The sequence below is a fragment of the Acomys russatus genome, chromosome 4 (assembly GCF_903995435.1).
Source record: "Acomys russatus chromosome 4, mAcoRus1.1, whole genome shotgun sequence".
Lineage (NCBI taxonomy): Eukaryota > Metazoa > Chordata > Mammalia > Rodentia > Muridae > Acomys > Acomys russatus.
This window is the reverse complement of record NC_067140.1, coordinates 597,952-620,526: the sequence shown is the minus strand read 5'-3', so window position 1 is coordinate 620,526 and position 22,575 is coordinate 597,952. Positions and strand designations below refer to the sequence as shown.

The 22,575-nt window shown below is 46.6% G+C and overlaps 1 protein-coding gene and 1 non-coding gene across 2 annotated transcripts in view; both read left to right on the top strand.

The window, feature by feature from the left end:
* Positions 1-291: 291 nt before the first annotated feature.
* Positions 292-22,575, top strand: part of LOC127188325 (DNA (cytosine-5)-methyltransferase 3C-like) — a 32,303-nt gene continuing 10,019 nt past the window's right edge. The window contains exons 1-13 of the mRNA XM_051144811.1: positions 292-448; positions 1,630-1,691; positions 7,121-7,330; positions 12,997-13,165; positions 14,967-15,089; positions 15,218-15,262; positions 16,525-16,604; positions 16,874-16,986; positions 17,412-17,598; positions 18,225-18,309; positions 19,466-19,611; positions 20,361-20,451; positions 20,820-20,968. Coding sequence (XP_051000768.1) covers positions 292-448; positions 1,630-1,691; positions 7,121-7,330; positions 12,997-13,165; positions 14,967-15,089; positions 15,218-15,262; positions 16,525-16,604; positions 16,874-16,986; positions 17,412-17,598; positions 18,225-18,309; positions 19,466-19,611; positions 20,361-20,451; positions 20,820-20,968 — 1,617 coding nt within the window. The remainder of the gene's footprint in view (positions 449-1,629; positions 1,692-7,120; positions 7,331-12,996; positions 13,166-14,966; positions 15,090-15,217; positions 15,263-16,524; positions 16,605-16,873; positions 16,987-17,411; positions 17,599-18,224; positions 18,310-19,465; positions 19,612-20,360; positions 20,452-20,819; positions 20,969-22,575) is intronic.
* LOC127188675 (U1 spliceosomal RNA) lies at positions 5,271-5,427 on the top strand. Its single transcript, XR_007830534.1, has one exon. It is a non-coding gene; the product is annotated as a U1 spliceosomal RNA (small nuclear RNA).

Here is a 22,575-nt window from a genome sequence, read left to right as displayed (position 1 = left end):
AGAGCTAGCATACAGCAGCTGGTGTCTCAGATCCCAGCTCCCTCCTTTTGTGAGTGCTAGCATCTGAGCCTTCAAGGCTACCTGGTACGTGGGACCAAATCCTGAGCCCCAGAGTTTGGTTGAGGGGCCGAGGATAGGGCTCAGGAGCCCAGTATCATCCAGAGATGAAGCCATGGGGGTCTCTCTTGAACTTAGGGCATATAGCTCATGGTGGGAAAGTTGGGGGAACTGCTCTGTCACATCCTTATTTCTTTCCTCCCTATCCATTCTGGCCTTCTCCCACAGACAACAATGAAGGGAGATAGTAGACACCTCAGTGACGAAGAGAGTGTCAGTGAGTGTGAGGACTGTATCATCCTCAGTGGGACCTGCAGTGACCAGTTCTCAGACACCAAGAGTGCCCCCTTGGCCCAAGTCTTGGAGACAGTCTGCACAGGGGAGAGCACAGGTAGGTGAGCCAGCAAGGAGTTGGGGTGGGATTATAATCTGACACAACAGGTACAGCTGCACACCTCAGCTGGGACAAGAGCTTCTCCCTAGCTCAGGAGGATATGGGGAGGGTCAGTGCCCCCTTATATGCCTCCATAAAGAGGAATCAGTCTGCTTCCATAAGACATAGGCAAAGCCAAGGCTTTGTCTCATCCCTGCCCACAGCCTCCTGTTTCTTTCTCCTACTTGGGCCAGCCCCCAAAGTGGTGGGTCCCTTACTTTGCCATTCATGGTAGTGCTGTTGTCAGCATAGCTGGAGCCTTGGTCCTCTTGCTGTGCCAACATTGGCATCATTGTGGGTGAGAGGTGCTTCCTCCTGCCCTTTCCTTCCTCTGAGCATCTCCCAAAACAGCTGGAATTCGGCCCCACTGTTTGAAGCTTCCTGTGTTGGCTACTCCTGTCCTTAGATCTATGGTGCCAATCAGAACTTTGGGTAAGAGCAAAAGCGGCCAATCCCATGTTCACCCAGGAGCCATTTGACCCCATAGAAATACTTGATTTTGTTTTTGTTTTTGCTTTTGTTTTTTTGAGACAGGGTTTCTCTGTGTAGCCTTGATTATCCTGGACTCACTTTGTAGACCAGTCTGGCCACGAACTCATAAAGATCTACCTGTCTCTGCCTCCCAAGTGCAGAAATACTTGAAATATGGCTAGAAATACAGTAATATGAAATATGGCCAGAAACCAGTTTTTTTAAAAAATATTTAAGCTGGGTGGTGGTGGTGCATGCCTTTAATCCCAGCACTCAGGAGGCAGAGGCAGAGGCAGGTGATCTCTGTGAGTTCGAGGCCAGCCTGGTCTACAATGTGAGTCCAGGACAGCCAGGGCTACACAGAGAAACCCTGTCTCGAAAAACCAAAACCAAAACAAACAACAACAACAAATTTTAATTGTCATCATGGGGTTGGGCAGTGGCTTTCTTGAAAGAATCGGATGTTCCCCCTCCTTACTAGGACCCCAAATGTTACTGCTCAGCCCATAGGGAAGAAAGCGTGAGCCTGGCCCTATGCCTGGCTGCTTTGTGAGACACTGTGTGCTGTCTGCTGACGACTGGTTTGGGGGAGACACTAGAGAAGGGGTGTTCGTGAGAAGCCTGTAGCCCTTTCCTTTGAATGTGTACTCTGACCCTGTCCTCCACAGGCCACAGAGCAAGCTCACGACCATCCAACAGGAGCATCTCCAGCCTGATTCCTTACACTCAGGTACCGTCTCTGCCTTTCCCAGGGTCCTGGGCATTCTTTTTAGCTTTCATCATATGGGTATCCGGAGGCTCAAAACAACTGACATCTAGGAGTCGAGTTAAAGTCTTTACTCGTTTATTTTACCGAGTCAGGAAGTTTTGAGTTATTGGGTCCTTCCTTTGTGTTTCTGAAATTAGTTCTTCATTTGTGTGCTCAACATACTGTTGATAAGTTAATTGATACAGTAAACTGCACTATTCCAATATAGTCATACCATGTTTGGACTTTCTGTTTTGTTTTATTTTGTTTCACATTGAGACAGGATCTGGCTGTGTAGCTCTGCTGGGCCTGGAAACCTTTGTGCAGACCAGGACACCATACCTGACAGCCTCACATGGTCTAATGTGGGAGTTTATCCCAGTCTTTAAATTTTGGTTTTTATATTCCTCTCCTCTTATCTCAAAAAACAAGACAAAACATAAACAAACAAAACACCCATACCAAATAAACCCCCAAACACAAAATGCTTGAGAATGAACCTAACCAAGAAACTGAAAGATTTCTTTAATGAAAACTTTAATACACTGAAAAATAAGCCAGATATGGTGGCACACGCCTTTAATCCCAGCATTTGGGAGGCAGAGGCAGTTGGATCTCTGCTTTTGAGTCTAGCCTGGTCTACAGAGTGAGTTCTAAGACAGCCAAAGCAGCACAGAGAAATTCCATCTTGAAAAACCAAAGGGAAATGGACAGGCCAGTTGTGGTGGCGCACGCCTGAAATTCCAGTACTCAGAGGCAGAAGCAGGTGGATCTCTGAGTTCAAGGCCAGCCTGGTCTACAAAGTGAGTCCAGGACAGCCAAGGCTACACAGAGAAACCCTGTCTCCAAAAACAAAACTAAACAAACACACAAAAAGACCTTCTTGGAGTAATAGAACTCATGTTGTGAAAATGGCTATACAACAATTAATTTAAAGATTTGATACAAACTTCATCAAAATTCTAATGAAAAAATTTCAGATAACTAGGAAAACTCAATAAAAAATAAAATTAAAAAATGCACAGGGAAATACGAAAGACCACAAGTAATCAAATTGATCCTGAGCAGGGAGAACACTGTTGGAGGTGTCACAAACCCCCTCAAGTTACACCACTGGGCTATGCGCCTGTGATACTGGTATGAAATGGACCTGGAGCCCATTAGAACTGAGTAGAGGGCCTAGAGGTGAATCCACACAGGAATGGCCACCTAATCGTTGATAAAGATGTTAAAAAGATATCCTGACAAAAGGATAGCTTACTGGCAAAATTGGGTGTCTATCTTGTAACCATTTGAATAAGAATGGCCTCCCTAGGCTCGTATGTTTTAATACTTGGCCCCTAGTTGGTGGAACTGCTTGGGAAGGGTTATGAGGCGTGGTCTTTTTGGAAGAGGTGTGTCACTGGGCGTGGTCTTTGAAGTTTCAAAATCCCACACCATTCCAGTTAGCTCTCTCTGCTTCCTAACTGCGGATCAAGATGTAAGCTCTCAGCTGTTCCTGCCACCATGTCTTCGTTTTGCCTTCAACCATAAGTCCAATTAAATACTTTCTTTTATAAGTTTCCTTGGTAATGGTGTTTTGTCACAGCAATTAAAAAAAAAAAAAAAAAAAAAACTAAGCAAGACACACCTGTAGAGGAGTAAAATGAGATTCATATGTCTTACCCTGTTCAAAAATCAATTCAAAGTGGACCAAAGTCCTTGATTTAAAATCTGAAGTGCTCAAAGAGCTAGTGGAAAACATACAGAATACAGTTCAAAGGTATTAACAGGAACTTCCTAAACAGGGTAACAATAGTATTGGAAATAGCCCCAAGAATAAACAGACACAACCACATGAAGTCAAAACTTTCTGCACTACAAGACTGGAGAGATGGCTCAGCAGTTAAGAGCACTGGTTGCTCTCCCAGAGGAACTGGGTTCAATTCCCAGCACCCACATGCAGCTGACAACTTTATCTAACTCTAGGTCCAGGGCTTCTGACACCCTCATATAGACATACATGCATGCAAAGCACCAATGCATATCAAATAAAAATAAAGTAATACTTAAAAAAAACCCTTTCCACACAGCAAAGGAAAAAGACAGCACACAGAACGGGACAAAATCATTGCCATCAGACTTTAGACAGGAGGTTTGCATCTAGAATATATAAAGAACTGCAAATAATAAGCATCCAAGCTAGTCATATCTGGTTACATTAGAAATTTAGCTTATTACTAGTAAATCGCCCCCAGTTATGTTTTTATTATTTTATGAGACAAGGTTTCTCTTTGCAGTCCTGGATGTCCTGGAACTCACTCTGTAGACCAGGCTGGTTTCAAACTCAGAGATCTGCTTGCCTTTGCCTCCTGAGCGCTGGGATTAAAGGCGTGCACCACCACCTCCTGTCTGAGTTATATTTTTCTTATCATGATGTTTCCCCCTCGTTTTACCATTCTCTTGTTAGCTTGGGCTTGCCAGACACCAGAGTGGTATAGACAGGTCACACCAGGAAACGCACATCTCCACACGGCTTCTCTAGAGAAGTGGAGGGTGGTAGAAAGCCCCTTGAGGGGATCCTCGTGATGACCAGGAACAAAGGAGAATTAAGGCAGGTGCACACACCTGTTACCCCAGCGTGCCAAGGGCAGCCTGACTTTCTTGTGAGACTGTCCCATAACCAAATGGAACAGGTGAAGAGGCAGCCTTCGGGGTCAGAGGGTCAGGACTGCTACTGTGTTTCTGGGACTGGTGAGCAGGAAGAGCGCTTTAAATCTGAGCATTTCCCTTGTGCCTGGCACTGAGATAACCGTGCCGGTGCTGGCCTGGAGGAAGGACTCTTCATCTAATTTGAGAGGAACAGACCAGCAAGGCCACCCAGTTGCTGAATGAAAAGTTAGGTTCTTAGTGCTTCGAGCAGGCCTCCAGGCACTTCACTGTTCAGTATGTGTGTTCTGTGTTGTGTGCTGGGTTTCATGTAAGGCCAAGGACAGAATCAATGACATGGCTTCTTGCTCTTTTTTGTTTTTTATACTTTTGTTTTGTTTTGTTTGTTTGTTTGTTTTTGTTTTCCGAGGCCAGGGTTTCTCTGTGTAGCCTGGGCTGTCCTGGACTCACTTTATAGACCAGGTGGCCTCGAACTCACAACGATCCACCTGTCTCTGCCTCCCGAGTGCAGGGATTAAAGGTGTGCGCCACCATGCCCAACTGGCTTCTTGGTCATTTTTTACCAACAGGTGTCCATCTTGGTCACTTGACCTGTGTCCTTCTCAGGTGTGAATGACAGAACTAGCCAGGTCCCACCTCTTCTAGGCAGCATTAGTGTTGTATGTAGGTTTGTCTAATTTCTGTCACTTGCCGATCACCTGGGTTTTGTCCTCAGTTCCATCCTGGATTTGCGATTCTGTGCTTAGCTGTTATTAAATCTTTTTTTAACATTTTTGCACTGAAGTAATTTATTGCTAATACTTCACAGGAGGATATAATTTCATTACTATAATCACAAAGTCATAATTTCTGTACAGAGTTGTGTAGGTGGGCATTAATCATCACATTTGCACTTCATAAAAAGTGTAACTAAAGCCTTCCTGGCGGGGAGATGCCATGATCATGGAGGTGTTTTCCCAGGGTGAGGCTTATTCATTGTACCCTGGGAGTGCTGACCCCTGCAATTTCCCCAAATATGGGAAATTCAACTGTATAATTAGTGGTAGTGTTTGAGTTCTCTCCTTAAACAAATAATGATGATTTTGATGATGGTAACCTTAAATAACATACAGAAAAAAGATTGTAAAATTTTCTGGGCTTGCAATACCCCATTCCACCCCTTTTCCAGACAGAATCTCACTATGTAGCCTTGGCTGTCCTGGAACTCACTAAATAGACCAGGCTGGCCTTGAACTCACAGAGATCCACTTGTCTCTGCCTCTTGGAGTGCTGGTATTACAGGTGCATGCCACTGTGCTTGGCTGTTACTTATTTTTAATGTGATGAGTGTTTGGCCTGCAAGTATATCTGTGCACTGGGCCTGGTGCCTTCAGAGGCCAGGAAGAAAGGGTGTCAGATCGCCTGCAACTGGAGTGGCAGACAGTTCTTAGCTTTCTTGTGAGTGTCAAGACTCAAACCCTAGACCCTGGGCCTCTGGAAGAGCAGCCAGTGCTCTTAACCACTGAGCTGCCATCTCTCCAGCCCTAGAAATTCACTTAATGAACACGGAAAGAAAAGAAAGTTTTCTACTACTCTGTGTGCCACAGAAGCAGTCATGCTATCACCAATATTCTGCGGGTTGACACACCCATTTCTTTATAGGAATGAGCTCTATTTGCCTTTTTGATGGGATCCATCAAAGACCACAGAGGCAGACACACTCTGTTTCAGTTCTGGGAGCAATGACTGCAGCAGGAGGGACAGGTGTGACTGAAGGGCTGAGTTCTCCTTCTGGACTGTCCAAAGAAAGAACCTCAGTGCCTTTTGCAAAAGGATTCCTTATTGATCTTCTAGTACAATTTCTGCAGGTCTGGGGGCCCCTGAAGTTTGCACTAATATCTGTGCGGGAAGACTGGCTGGTTCTGAGATGACGGACCTGACTCTAGGGTGGAGAGAAGCTCTGGTGAACGGTCCCTCGGTCCTAAGTCAGTGGGCCGTGCTTCCCTTGGTGATAGCGGGTCCCCTAGTCTTATTAGAGCAAAAGGAGGTAGGAGGAAGTGCTGTAGGGACCAGTAGAGTGACAACGTTATGCATTTCAATGCCGTTCACCTTCCATAGCTCCTGTGACTTCATTATCCTGGAAAGCTGTTTCTTTCTCATAGGACCCTCACAGGAGATGGAGATGAAGATAGAGATGGCGAGGCGGGGAACAGCAGTGGCTCTGGCACTCCAGTGACGCCTAAACTCTTCTGGGAGACCAGGACACCCTCTAACCCCCAAGCAGTAAGTCTCCCCCATCCCTTAACCCCCACCCCCACCCCGGTGCTGAGCCCAGGCTCTTCCCACCACTCAGAGCCCTGCATAGAAAACAGGCTTAGGTAATTCAGAATGTCTTTCCCTCACACCTGTGTTTAAATCTATGTTAAAACTTTAAAAAATTGCTTTACTCTCATTCACAAGTCTTGGTGTGTAGGCCACATGAATGCCTGTGTTCTTGGAGCTCAAAAGAGGGTACATACACAGGAGCCAGTTAGCCGGGCATGGCCCTCTCTGAGCTCAGCGTCACAGTCTCTGGGCATAACCCGTCATTGCACTTTCATCCCTACTTTGTTTCTGCTCTGCCTTGGCATCAATGACTGCCAGCTCTTGTTCTTATAAAACTAAAGAGTTCTGTTTTGTTTCTTCGCTCTTGCATTAAATGGAACCTAACGGAGGGAGGCTGTTCATATGCACTCCCACCTGCTTTGCTTTGCTGGGACTCAACCCTTTCCTTCTGTCTACAGTCCCAGAGTCGGCAAGCACCCACTTCAGCAAGCAGGGCATGGTTGTCCCCTGCCAGCCCTTACCCCACCATTGACCTCACTGATGAAGACGTGATACCCCAGAGTGGCAGTACCCCGTCAGTTGACTTGAGCCAGGATGGCCATCAGGAAGGCATGGACACCACACAGCTGGATGTGGAAAGCAGACAGGGCGACAGCTCTGAGTATCAGGTACCACAGAGAAGGGATTTCTGCCTTAAGCCCCTGAATATAGGGAAGAGATAACAGCTGTATAGTGACCACCCACTATTATTGGTGGTGTTTTTTTTTTTTTTTTTACATACATTACAATTCTAAGTATTTTCCAAATGCAATATTCCCTTCTTTTTCTCTGTCCTGTTCCTGGACACTAACATGAACAGTGTTCTTTCCCCTCTCCCCCTCCCACATATGCCCCACGTGCACATGTGTGGTATATGCATGTGCAGTTGGGAGCCAGAGGTTGACACCAGATGTTTTCCTCATTCGTTTATCCACATGCATTATTGTGTATGTTTGTGTGCATGTGATAGTACAGGTGTGCACATGCCATTGTGTGTGTAGAAGGCAGAGGATAGCCTTGAGACAGGGTCTCCTGCTGTTTACTACTTTGTGAGACAGACATACAGCCCTTCAAAGGATTCTCCTGTCTCCACCTCCCTCTTGTCTTAGGCATGTTAGATTACAGAAATACATTATTGTATGTTGCTTGTCCTAAGTATGTAGATTAAAGAAATGCATTCTTGCACATAGCTTTACATGGGTTCTGGGCTCTGGTACTCATGCTTGCTTAGGAGGTACTTTATCCACTTAGCTCTCCACTTATTTTATTTTTGTTTCATGAAGAACTTAATTTAAATTTTATTTTATGTATATGGAGGTTTTGCCTGCATGTATATGTGTGTACCATATCATGTGCCCTCAGAGGCTAAAAGAAGGTGTTAGATCCCCTTGAACTGGAGTTACAGTTATGAGTCAGTGTGACTTGAACCTGGGTCTTCTGAAAGAAGAGCCTGTATTCTTAACCATTGAGCAATCTCTCTAGGCCCCGCCCCCTTATTTTTGAGACAGCTTCTCTCACTGGCTCAGAGCTCACCACGTGGGCTCCATTGGTTGTCCGGGAAGCTCCAGGGATCCTTCAGTCTGCACCTTCCCAGTGCCGGGCTTTCAAGCATGCGCTTTTGACATGGGTGCTGGGGATCTGTATGGCAAGCGCTTCACTAATGGAGCCATTGCTTCAGCCCCATGGCCATTCCCTTAACGCTGTTGTCTTATTTGTACAGAGAGTACGGTACATTCTGTTCATATGTAGCCGTGTATCCTGGCTTTTGCCATTTAGGCACTAGGGTGGGCTCACTTTCTTTTTTTTTTTTTTTAATTTTTATTTATTATTGCATAAGAGTGCTTTTATCTGCAGAAGAGGGTATCAGATTACATTATAGATGGTTGTGAGCCACCATGTGGTTGCTGGGAATTGAACTCAGGACCTCTGGAAGAGCAGGCGGTGCTCTTAGCCACTGAGCCATCTCTCCAGCCCGGTGGGCTCACTTTCAAGCACTCATCATGTATCCAAGGGTCAGGAGCATCATTGAATTAACCATTTGAGCTTGTATGAGTGCATTATGCATGGTGCCTTCCTACACATGGGTGTCTCCTGTGGAAGTCTTTTCTCTGTGTCTCTTTAGACTCCTTTGCACTGTAGCTTTGTAGTTTTGTTTGCTTTTGTTTTGTTTTGTTTTGAGACAGGGTCTCACTATATAACCCTTCCTAGCTGACCTGGAACTTACTATGTAAACCAGGCTAGCCTTGAACTCAGAGAGATCTGCCACCCTCTGCCTCCTGAGTGCTGGGATCAAGAGCTTGTCTACCACACCCAGTTTGTTTTTGCTTTAATGAAGTAGTGTGGGAGTTAACTAGCAAAACATTTAGTGTAGATTCAAGCAGGCATTTGTGGCCTGGGGGCTTAGGACAAGGATGGTTTACATTCCAGACTGGGCAGAGACTTGCTGAGAATCACTAGCTTTGCTTTAGCAGCTCCAGGTCATCCCACCCTAATCTCATCCCAACTTTTGTTTGTTTGTTTTTGTTTTGAGACAGGGTTTCTTTATGTAGCCCTGGCTGTTCTGGAGCTCACTCTGTAGACCAGGCTGGCTTCAAACTCACAGAGATCTGCCTGCCTCTGCCTCCCTCCAGAGTGCTGGAATTAAAGGTGTGCACCACTGTGCCCGGCCTTGTTTCATTTTTTTTGGTTTTGTTTTTACTAATTCACTTAATCCAACTTGTGCTTCCCATATACGCCTGGGTGTGGGGCCACCCACAAGAGTGGTGGTTGACCTACTGGCGACCATTCTTAAAGAAAGCTGGCTCTTCCTTCCTGAGAATCTGTCAACAGTCAGGAGCTCCTCAGCTAAGGAATGGGGCTTGTAATCCTCTCCTTCCTTCATTTGAGAAGGTTTTCTGCTCATGTGAAGTCTCACAGAGGCACATCAACTGTGCGTTCATGATTGTAGCAAGCCTCCCATGTCCTGAGGACGCTGTTTCACTGCAGTTCTTCCCAGCAGATTACCATTTTCCTCCTCCTCTTCCACAGTGGTCCCCAAGCCTGGTGGGGAGAGGCACTTGTCTTTATGTATATTCATAACTTATTTTTCCTGGGCATCTTGTTTTGGCCTTTGCTGTGGGTGGATCTAGGCTTCCTTTATGCTAGGTGCATGCTATACCCACCCAGCTGCACCTCAGCAGTTTGGGTTTTATGGAAAGCTTTCTCTTACTCTTAAGGTCAGTGAAGTTTCATGTCTTTGCCTGGGGTCATCTGTCTTTGCTACTGAGATTACTGCAAGTGAGCCTTCTTCCAGAACGAGAGAGAGTTTGGAATAGGTGACCTCATGTGGGCATGAGCCCAGGGCAAGGCATGTTTGGGGGTCCACAGACCTGAGAGCTGGCTTCCCTACTTGGGGTTTTCCTGAGGATAGTTTTCTGTTGATAGATGCATTAAGCTTTGACTAGGTCTGGGCAAATACTTCCTGAGTTACCTGCCTTAAATAGACTCTTGTTAACTTGTAGGATCGAAGACAAGTCTACTCTTGAAAAGGGAAAAGGGCTGGACAGTTCTGAAGTCAGAGCTTCATGGGTTTAAATTCATTTTTTGGGTGATTGCTTCTTTGGACCCTTGATAACTTAGGCACACAACCCTGTGCTTAGAGAGAATCCTGGGAGACACAAGAGAGATAAACTCTGCCTCTTAGTGCCATGTAGCCCTACTTGGGGGACAGGAGGCCACTCTTGGCTGTGTGTGGAGTGAGGTAGCCTCTACCAGTGAGCCACACCACCAGACCCCATTTTGACTCTCACACCCGTTGAACAAATGGTCTGAGGTCTGGAAGGAGGAAGCCCATGGGGGAAACAGACTATGAAGCACCTTTCTGGGCCTGGAGGGATACCTCAGCTGTCAGTGAAGAACATTCATGCTCTCCAGGCATTCAGTGCCCTGAATGCACCCTGGAAAGCTCACAGCCTCCAGCAACTCTGCTTCCAGGGGATCCGACACCCTCTTCTGACCTTTGAAGGCACTAGCACACATGTGGCAAACACTCACACACACAAATACACACACATAAACAACTGTAAGCTCTTTTAAAAAAGAAAGTTGCTGGGGCTCAGCCACAGGTTTGTGAGTTGAGTTCCCTTGGAGCCATTTCTTTCTTCTTCTTCTTCTTCTTCTTCTTCTTCTTCTTCTTCTTCTTCTTCTTCTTCTTCTTCTTCTTCTTCTTCTTCTTCTTCTTCTTCTTCTTTTTTTTTTTTGAGACAGGGTTTCTCTGTGTAGCCTTGGCTATCCTGGACTTGCTTTGTAGACCAGGTTGGCCTCGAACTCACAGGGATCCACCTGCCTCTGCCTCTTGAGTGCTGGGATTAAAGAAGTGCGCCACCACTGCCTGGCATAAGTGTCAATTTTTCTAAGGGCAAGAAAAATAGGTTGTCAAATTTGTGAGGAGAAACTTCATGCAGTTGTGTTGTGTGACCAGCAGAGGGAGGAAAAGGGTAAGAGTCCTGGGCCTATGCTGGCACTGAAGCATCATCACACTGGGCATAGGTGCACAGTCTCTGTGGGGCATGGAAGAGAGAGTACTTGCCATTGCTTTCATCCAGGGAGACATAACATACTCTAGACAGGGAGGGCCAGATGGGGAGGGAGGATTATGGGATGGAATTATAATGTGCTATGGTACTGGCCATAGGCCAAGACTTATCCAGAGCCTACCTGGTACTCATTGTTTATGTTGGCTAGAGCAGCTGACACTTCCTTGTCACCCATGCTGGTCACACCACAGAGTTGAGGCTCTGAGCATAAGATGGAGCTGAATGTAAAAGCACAAACCCTGGAGCCCAAATGTGAGACCCTGGGAGGAAGGAAGAGCCGCTAAATGTTAGCTCATGCCGCTGTGAACTCATGCTGCTGCGAGCTTGTGCTGCTGTGAGCCAAGGTTGCTTTGGTGAGGCAGGGATGCCTTGGAGGTGGTGGGTGCCTCCATGTGGGCCTTCTTGGGAAAGGAATTTGAGATGTGCCAAGGTCACTAGTGAGTTTCTGGTACTGCCATCTAGCCTGTCTGCTTGTGGGATGTTTCATGTGGAAAGTGATCTGGATAGCTGTGCTTTCAGTTCCAAACAAATGAGTTTATCAAGTGTGTATCAAACAAAAGTAAAAAAAAGGACAACCAGCAAGCAGCAGATAGACGCACAGGTAGATAGATAAACGTCAGTCTATCAGGTGCTCGCAACGTCCAGCCAAAACAACGTCGTAGCCCAGCTGGGAGAGCAAGCAGAAGAAATGTCATCAAATCACCAAAGAGAAATGACTCAGGAAGTCCTGTTGACGGCATAAAGAAGTTGGACCTCTTGATGAAAAGATTTACGGGAAGTCTTGTCTTTATGGACGAGCTTCTATTCTTTCATCCCACTGCAGCCATATTTAGCCCACAGGGTAAACAATAGTGCCCTGTGTTAAAGTGGTTTCACCCTCTAGCTGTTCTCAAGGGTGCTATGTTTTCAATGCCCTCAGCTGTTTGCTGTTCTCTTTTCTCCCTGTCACAGTGTTAGGGCCCCAATATGCCCAAGGCAGAGAGGTTTGGAAGACACTTGACATAAATTTGCTTGAGTCTGAGATCGTGGAGGGCCTTTCCCTTTCAGAGGCAGCTTTCAGTGAGCCTAAGCAGCATATGTCAACTGACCAGTGTACCGCATGTCACGGGAACAGTAGCGATACGCAGAATGGGCTGCCCCAGAGATGGTGAGAGTTCTTTCTTCAGCAGGGCCCTGTGGGGCCTAGGGACACAGCTGAGGCCAGTTGCCTCCTCCCTTAGTCTGTAGGCAGTTTCTCTCCTCTGAGCCTGCAGCTCCTATCAGCCTGTCCCACTTGGCTAAGTGCCTAATTAGACATGTAAATTGGCATGGCCCTTAAAATGAAGAATGTTTGATTCTATTGGAATCTTCTCAGGGAAGGCACAATAAGAAGTCTGCTGTCTGAGACAAGCTACAGGAGGGCAAAGTGAAACTTTCAGAGGCTCCTATGTTTTAAGTAACAGAGCTGAGTTGAAACCCTCCTTTGGCAGAGAGCTGACCAGTCTGATTCTATAGGGTCGTACATGGTGCTGCTCCTATGGCCCTATTGTTTTCTTACCAGTCCCTCAAAATCAGACTCCTGTAGCATAACACAGCCCTGGACAGCTGTCCAGCTCTGAAAGACATCACTGTTTAGAGAATGCAGGCCCCAGCAGAGGGAATCCCTGGGCTCGCCCTGGCACGTACCTCCTTTGCCTGTTCCCATTCATGGACAGGATTTGCCTTTATTTGTGTTTTGGCAGAAAGCCAGGGTGCGAGCTGGCAGGACCTTCCCCAGAAGCCATGGAGACTCGCTGGAGGACCAGCTGAAGCCTATGCTGGAGTGGGCCCACGGGGGCTTTGAGCCCACTGAGATTGACGGCGTCAAACCCAACCACAGGCAACCAGGTGGCAGCGAAGCCGGGAAACACGGTATTCCCTTTCCATCTTTGAGTGTTCTGCTTTCTTTGCTCTGTCTTGCGATTTCTTGGCATCTGCAATGCTCACTGGAGAAGAGTCAAATCTCCTAAACTGATCTGAATCACCCTCCCCCATGTATGACCCTCAGGCTAACCTTCTATACTTTTTGGACTCCTTTTTGTTTTTTGTTTTTGCTTTTGCTTTTGGTATTGAGACAGGGTTTCTCTGTGTAGCCTTGGCTGTCCTGGACTCGTTTTTTTTGTAGACCAGGCTGGCCTTGAACTAACAGCGATCCGCCTGCTTCTGCCTCCTGAGTGCTGAGATTACAGGCCTGTATCACTGTACCTGGCTTCTCTTTTTTTTTTTTTTTTTTTTTTTGGTTTTTCGAGAAAGGGTTTCTCTGTGTAGCCTTGGCCATCCTGGACTCACTTTGTAGACCAGGCTGGCCTCAAACTCACAATGATCCGCCTGCCTCTGCCTCCCGAGTGCTGGGATTAAAGGCGTGCACCACCACGCCCAGCTTCTGTCTTATTTTTTAATATTAATGTAAGCACTGGCAAATGTCACTTTGTCATCAAAGGCTCCTTATGTTTTTGTTTTCTGAAACAACAGTCTCACTATGCAGTCCTGTCTGGCCCCATGCTGGGGTTCTAAGCATGTGTCACCACATCTGCCTTCCTCATAGCTTTTGATGGGTATGTAGTTTTCTCCCAGTGTGTCTCTATGGAGAAGAGTTAGATTCCACCATGTGCACTATGATTCAATAGATCCAATAAAAGTACAAGCAAACATTGGGTGGGAGCCACAAAATATAATTTAATTATTTTTCTAGTAGTTTCATTGTAAATAATCATAAAATTTGACCTAATATATTTTTTAAAGATTTATTTTTTAAGTGTTGCCTGCATGTATGCCTGCATATGACAGAAGAGGGCCCCAAATCTCATTATAGATGGTTGTGAGCCACCATATATAAGTTGCTGGGAATTAAATTCAGGACCTTTGGAAGAATGGACTGTGCTCTTAACCTCTGAGCCATCTCTCCAACCCTTGACATAATATTTTAAAAACTTAACACTTTAACATTTAATCTAAGAGCCAGGTGTGGTGGCACATGCTTTTAATCCCAGCACTCGGGAGGCAGAGGCAGGCAGATCTCTGTGAGTTCGAAGCCAGCCTGGTCTACAAAGTGAGTTCAAGACAGCCAAGGCTACACAGAGAAACCCTGTCCTGAAAAAACAAACAAACAAACAAACAAACAAACCAAAACCCCAAAACCAACCAAAGGGAAAAAAACCTCAAAGCAAAAAAGCATTTAATCTATATAAACACTGAGGTATTTCAGTTTTCTCTTAGCACTGTCCTAAAAATTTATGCCTTTAGGTAAAAGTTGAACAAATGTTGATTAATGAATACATATTAACTAATTTCATAAATTGGCTAAATAAATCCCAGGGTTCAAGTCAGTCCAAGTTAAGCAAATCCGTAGTATCACTTGAACAACTTGAACCTGACCCTCACTGTGAAATCCTGGTACTTCAATGCTCCTGTTGGTCAATGTGGTGGCATTACAGTAGGTGCCTCAGTGTTAGCTGTGGTCAAGCATCTGCTCTGAGCGGGCTCTAGAAGTAGGGACTCTTTTACATACTCACATGTGCAAAGCCCACAAGCATGAGTCTGGCCTGTCTCCTGAGTGACAGGAGCTTTGAACCGGCTTCTGCTCTGGATTCCCTTCTGGAGTTCTCTACACTCAGCATGGTCCCCTGTCTTGTCTCTTAGACCCTCCAGACAAGTCTGTCTGCTTTCCTTTCAGAGGCCAAAAGTCGAAGACGCACAACCAATGACTCTGCCACTTCTGAGTACTGTCCCCCACCCAAGCGCCTCAAGACAAATAGCTTTGGCGGGAAAGACCGAGGGGAGGATGAGGAGAGCCGAGGTGATTTTGGGGAGGATGCACAGCACAGAATGGGGAGCAGCGGGCCCACTGTACAGAAGTTGCGTGGTTGAGTGGGACAGGAGTGACTTCCCCTCCGCACCTCACACTTGTCCTTCTTTCCTCAACAGAACGGATGGCTTCTGATGTCATCACCAACAAGGGTAATCTGGAAGGTACTGTTGCCTCTCAGCCCAGGCCTGCCTGACCCTGGCTTTGCCTTTCGCATGGGTTTAATACAGGGCCCTGGGGGTTGACCTAGGTCAGGACTATTCCTGTTCCTTCTGGTTTTGTTTGTTTGTTTGTTTGTTTGTTTCTAAATTTTTGGATCCAGTGGTGTGATTTGCTTCTATTTTTAACGGAATCTGATGGGGTCACTGGTCAGGGTGTCTGGAGTCGGGGAAGAAGTGACACTTTGGCCAATATCTGAAAACTCCAGATCAAAGATAGTTTGAGCTGTCCATGCAATAAGCACAGCTAGCTTTTAGATTAAAAGAAGATACATTTTGCCATTGGCTTCTCCTTGAGCTAACACTGATCTCTTGTTCAGTGCTGGGCACTGAATGGGGATTAGAAATCTGTCAAGAGCAGACCTAATGGCATTTGAATAAGTGATGGACTCTTCATTTGCATTCTTGGCCCAATGTTCCTAATATTCAAATATTTATCAAACAGTTACTCATTATCACGTCAGAACACAGACCTGGACCCAGGGTACCCTTGGAAAACTGCAGTTGACAGCAGTACTGACAACTTAGAAACTTTTGACCCATGGTCTTCCATGTACCCCAAGAGACGTCCACCATTTGACCTTTCCTCCCCGTAGGACAGTACTGGTCATTTAGTGGCTTTGTCATCTTGAATAGTGAATCAGTTAAGAGCCAAGGCAGAGTGGCCTCCTTGTGAAAACAAACAGACAAACAAACACCAAAAACAATACAAAACAAAACAAAAAAACCCAAAACCAAAAATAATGCCAAGGTTTTGTACTGGGATTACTGGGACCAGACTGCTTACAGGACATGGTTGCAGGCATGCTCTGTATCTGCCACCAAGTTAAGCAGAATTGCTATCAGGGCCTCAGTGTCTGAGACTTAATGTTTATGAGTGATGGAGGTGTCAGAGCCAAAACAATAGTCAGTGTCTTGTCCTGCCTGGAGAGCCCTTTGCCTCCCTTGTGCTTCTTCTAAGTTTGAACCTATCTTTCCCAGACTGTGAAACGAGAATGGCGCCTTGGAAATGTGAAGTGTACAGCAAACCACCCTGAGCATGCCCACTCTCACCTGAAACGCTGCTAAAAGGAGTCAAGCACTGGCTTTGGCACAGAGCTGTCGGCACATGACTGGCCAGGAAAAAAAAAATGCTCAGGCTTGAGCCCTGAGCACCTGATGTTAGGCCCTTGATTTCCGTACACTCTGACACTCTGTCTTTCTTTCAGATCGCTGTTTGTCTTGCGGTAGGAGGAACCCTGTGTCCTTCCATCCGCTCTTTGAGGGTGGGCTCTGTCAGAGTTGCAGGGTAAGTCTTTCTCCCCTTCCTCCTGCACCATCTGTCCCCATCTGGGCCACCAGGATGGGCACTCATGAACAGCTTCTCCAGGACACCCTCCACCGCTTCCTCTTTGGGGGACAGGGGATGCAGCAGAGAAGGCCCCCCACAAGGCACTCAGAGCACATGCACCACTCCTGAAGAGCAAGCCAGGCCACCAGCTAGGGCCCCAGCTGGCTTGTTAGCCAGGCGTGGCTGTGGCAGGTCTGTAGACTCACCTGCTTCTCTCCGGTGGCCAGGATCGCTTCTTGGAGCTCTTCTACATGTATGATGAGGACGGCTATCAGTCCTACTGCACCGTGTGCTGCGAGGGCCGGGAACTGCTTTTGTGCAGCAACACGAGCTGCTGCAGGTGAGTGCCCCTCAGATCTGAACGGCCTGTAGGCAGCTAAAAACAAATGCGCATCCAGTGGATATCTTGTGGAATCTGGTGCTCATAAGTTTGGCCTAGATTGATGCGCAGTGCTGGGCTCAGGCCAAGTGTGCCCGTGAGGTCAAGTCTGTGAGCTTTCTATTGAAAGGCTCTAGCTTTGGAGGATGTTGAACGATCCATATCCAAGAAGTGGTATGCTACTCGATAGCTCAGCTCAAATTCACTTGGAGGCAGGAAATTGACCATTAGGCGGGTGCTGCTGGTGCTGGTGCTGGTGCCCTGCCCTGGGGCACTGGGCCTGCAGCACATTGCCTGGTAATATTTATTTATTTATTTATTTATTTATTTATTTTTTTTTTATTTTTGCCTGGTAATCTTGATGCCCATTCCCTCTGGACACACAGGTGCTTCTGTGTGGAGTGTCTGGAGGTGCTGGTGGGGGCAGGCACAGCTGAGGATGCCAAGCTTCAGGAGCCCTGGAGCTGCTATATGTGCCTCCCACAGCGCTGCCATGGCGTCCTCCGGCGCAGGAAGGACTGGAACACACGCCTCCAAGACTTCTTCACGACCGATCCTGACCTCGAAGAGTTTGTAAGCCACAGGCTCTGCGCTGGCCCATGCAATTACAGTGGCTGGGCATCTGGAATTCTGTGCATGTGTAAAAGCAAGAGTTAAGCCTTGCCTCTCAGAACCTTGCAGACATACGCAGGCATACCTCTGAGTTTAAGTACAGCCTGGTGGATAGAGTGAGTTCCTGGCCAGTCAAGGCTACGTAGAGGTCTTGTCTAAAACAAACAAACAAAAAAAGGTGTTAGTAGCAGGCACAGTAACAGAGGCTATGATGAGTGTAAGGGCAGCCTGGGTAACAGCCAGGTCAAATGCTACACTGTACCTCACAGAGGCAGTTCCTGTGAGGCTGGGAGCCCTTGCTATTCGACACCTCCAGCAGACAATTGTCCCTTGCAGTGCCTTCTGATGAGGGAGCAAGAGGCAAACATGCGAGCCTGAGGGTGACAGGGCAGCTGCTCCCACACTGGAGGAGTTAATCTTCTGTGCTTAGAGGCCTTGGCTCTTTTTCTATCTGTGGGTCTGTAGGAGGCGGCTGTGCCTCCTGTCTGAGGGCAGACTGGCCTTTCTCCCCAGTTCCCATCAAAGCTGCTGGGCACAGGAGGATGGGTGGGAACTCTGGGCCACCAATGTCTTTCCTTATCTGGCAGGAGCCGCCCAAGTTGTACCCAGCAATTCCTGCAGCTAGAAGGAGGCCCATTAGAGTCCTGTCTCTGTTTGATGGCATCGCGACAGGTGAGTTTGGTGCTCTGTTGGCTCAGTGAGAGAAGCATCGAGGCAGGGTGAAGGTGGCTCCCACATGGCAGTTGAGGTGTAGTAGCAGAGGTGTCACGTGTGCCTGTTCTTGCGGCACTCCATGGCATCCTTACAGCACTCTTGGACTGGTGTGTGTGCATGTGTGTGTGTGTGCGTGTCACTGTTTGCCCCACAGACACATGTGGAGATCAGAGACGACTTCTGTCCCATGCGGGTTACCCATGTTTTCTGTCCTACGACAATCCCTCCTTGGCCCCACTGGCCATTTCTAAAGGGATATAGATTTGTTTTCCTTCTGTTCAAGCATCTGAACATTTTCTGTCTACACACGCATCTTTGGAATAATCAGGCCTTGCCCCTCAGCCTTTGCTTCTTTCTATTTCTTTCCCATTTGTATACATGCAGGAATCAGTTAACATGCATAGCATTCTCAGGTCTGCTGTGGCTCACACAGTGATCTTGGTCTCTTTTTTAAAAGGTCATACTTATCCCAGCACTCGGGAGGCAGAGGCAGGCGGATCACTGTGAGTTCGAGGCCAGCCTGGTCTACAGAGTAAGTCCCAGGACAGCCAAGGATACACAGAGAAACCTTGTCTTGAAAAACAAACAAACAAACAAACAAACAAACAAACAAGTCATACTTAGCTCTTGCAATTAACTTTTGTTCTTTTTTTTTTTTTTTTTAAAGTATAGTGTTTTGCCTGCATGTACACCTGCATGCCAGAAGAGGGCACCAGATCTCATTATAGATGGTTTTGAGGCACCATGTGGTTGCTGGGAATTGAATTTGGGATCTTTGAAAAAGCAGACAGTGCCCTTAACCTCTGAGCCATCTCTCCAGCCCCTTAACTCTTGTTCTTAAACTTTTCCTTCTACATGCATAAATACATCTATGGTTATTTAGGCAACAACTCCCTTCCTCAGTCCTGGTTCATTTCTGTTTTGCGAGATTTCCCACACATGGAATGAGACAGCCAATGTGGCCAATGCTGTGAGGTCCCCTGGAGTTGACACAGTTCCTCCTGAAGTGACAGGGTTGGAGTGAAGGTCTTCATTTGGCTGCAGGAGGACACAGGGGTACTGACGGCTCTGCCCTTGACCTCTGGGCCCCATATGTCCCTTTGATCTCTCACAGGCTACTTGGTGCTCAAAGACTTGGGTATTAAAGTGGAAAAGTACATTGCTTCTGAAGTCTGTGCCGAGTCCATCGCTGTGGGAACCATTAAGCATGAAGGCCAAATCAGTTACGTGGATGACGTCAGGAACATCACAAAGGAAAATGTGAGGGTGGCCTTTTCGCTAGTGTTCGTCTCTAATTTGTTCTTCTATGCCCTGGAGATTGGCCTCTCTCCCTTAGGCTCAGGGTTGTAGGTAGAAGAGAATCAGAGACAATTCAGAAAAAGTGGCAAAATAGTTATAATTCAGGACTAATTTCCTTTAATGGAACATAAGCATTGAAGTTCCATGGGCTGGAACTGGAGTTGCTGGCCAAGCAAATTTCTAGAACTGAGTTTCTGTAGCAACTTCACTTAGAATCTACGCTTCCTTTATTTTAAATTAAAAACTTTGCTGGGCTGTGGTGGCTCACGCCGTTAATCCCAGAACTTGGGAGGCAGAGGCAGGTGGATCGCTGTGAGTTCGAGGCCAGCCTGGTCTATAAAGTTAGTCCAGGACAGCCAAGGCTACACAGAAAAACCCTGTCTTGAAAAACCTAAAAAAACAAACAAAAACAACAACAACAAAAAACCTTTTTACTATTATTGTTGTTTTAATGATGACAATGGTGGTGGGTGAGGGGGTGCGCATGTGTGCATGCACACACGATGGTGCATGTGTGTGGCGATGAGAGGACAACTTTGTAAAATCACTCTTCTCCTTCCACGTTTACATGGGTTTTGAGGATCACACTCAGGGTGTCAGGCTTGCACAGCAGGTACAGGAAGCCTCTAAGCCATCTGGCCTTCTTCAGAATTGAGGCTTGCAACCCCTCCTTCCTCAGGCTCACCCCAGCCTTTGTGCTTTTCCCTCAGATTGATGAGTGGGGCCCATTCGACCTGGTGATTGGTGGAAGCCCGTGCAACGATCTCTCCTGTGTGAATCCTATGAGGAAAGGCTTGTTTGGTGAGCAGCCATTTGTTTTGTCTCACAAAGATCCTATGGCATCTGAGTGCTGACCCAGGGGTGGGTGGGGCCTGAGAAGAAATTGTTGGCTTCTGTTCGTTCTTTTCTAGTGTCTTGGTCCTTAGGCACTGCCATGCCCTTTGCAAATCCTCAGCCTTCAGAGAAAGATGTCAGTGAGCAGTGGCCTGCTGCTCCGTGTGTTATTGTCTGCTTGTTCCAGGGGACTAAAGGCTTTACTGGTGGGACATAGTGGGGTGTAGTGGGGTTCTCTTGGTCTTAGGAAATGTGGAGTCTTGTACTGATGCTTTTGATCAAACCCTGCTCTCTGATTTTTTATTTTTATTTTTATTTTTTTTTATCGGATGTAGAGGGCACTGGCCGGCTCTTCTTTGAGTTTTACCGATTGCTAAATTGCTCACGCCCTGAGGAATGTGGTGACCGTCCATTCTTCTGGATGTTTGAGAATGTGGTAGCCATGGAGGTTGGTGACAAGAGGGATATCTCACGATTCCTGGAGGTGAGTGGCCTGAGTGTCAAGACTACCTGTGTCTTGGGGCCCATGTTGGCATTGAGGGTTACTGAGTGTTGACATGTGGCAATGGTTCCCCAGCTTGTGGCTGGATCTGGGGATGCAGGATACAGCACACTTTCGAGTGCATGGGAAACATTTATCCCTAACATAACCCTGCCTGACCAAGGTACCAATAATGACACCAGCCTCTACCTCTACTTTAGACAGTTCCTTGTTTCCTCTTTCTTCTGAAAATGGTGGCCTTTGGAGCCACAGAGAAGTTAATTATCCACCACTTGATATGTATCAAACACTGCAGTAAGTAGGTTTTTTGGATTTCGCTTTCTTTTCTGTCCTTTTAAAAATGTGTTTTAGCTGGGCGTGGTGGCGCACGCCTTTAATCCCAGCACTTGGGAGGCAGAGGCAGGTGGATCGCTGTGAGTTCGAGGCCAGCCTGGTCTACAAAGTGAGTCCAGGATGGCCAAGGCTACACAGAGAAACCCTGTCTCAAAAAATCCAAAAAAAAAAAAATGTGTTTATTTTTATTTCATGTGTATTGGTGTTTTGCCTGCATGTATGTCTGTGTGAGGGTGTTGGGTCCTCTGGAACTGGAGTTATAGACAGTTTTGAACTACCATGTGGGTGCTGGGAATTGAACCCTGGTCCTCTGGAAGAGCAGCCAGTGAACCATCTCTCCAGCCCTTCTTTCTTTCTTTTAAAAAATTTATGTATTTCATGTATGTGAGTACTCTGTATGTACATCTACATTCAAGAAGAGGGCATTGGGTCCTATTATAGGTGGTTGTGAGTCATCCTGTGGTTGCTGGGAATTGAACTCAGGACCTCATTAATACTAAGCCGTCTCTCTAGCCCCATGCTTGTTTGTTTGTTTAAGACAGAGTCTTGGGTAGCCCAGATTTTTCTTCAATTCTTGGCTTTCTTGTCTCCACCACTAAAGTTGCAGGATTACAGGCGTGTACCACCACACCTGGATTGTACCTTAATTTTCTTTAGAATTTTACAACTTTGGCCTCAGGGGTAATATAACTGGCTATTTTCTGCTGTCGTATGTCTCTTGTGGCTGGGTGTCCTGAGCTATGCATTGCCCATATAGTCTCTCTGCAACTAGAATTTGACTTAGCGGATTTTGATGTGAAGCCCTTCTACTTTTGAGCACATTCTATCATTGGCATTGACTCAGTGGGCATTGTGCCTTGTTACCCACCATTCAAAGGAAGGAATCAGCTATCTTAGTCATTGTTCTATGATTGTGAAGAAACACATGACCAAGGCTACTATTATAAGAGAAAGCATTTAATTAGAGGCTTGCTTACATTTTTTTCATCATGGTGGGGAACATGGCAGCACGCAGGCGGGTGTGGTGCTGGAGAAGCAGCTGAGAGTTCTATGTCCAGTTCCACAGGCCACACCTCCCCCAACAAAGCCACACCTCCTGATCCTTCTAATCCTTTCAAACAGTTCTACTTTGGTGACTACACATTCAAATGTATGAGCCTATGGAGGCCATTCTTCTTTAAGCTATCACTGCCCTGGCCCCCATAGGCATCATATCATAATGCAAAGTGCATTTAGTCTAACTTTAAAAGTTCTAA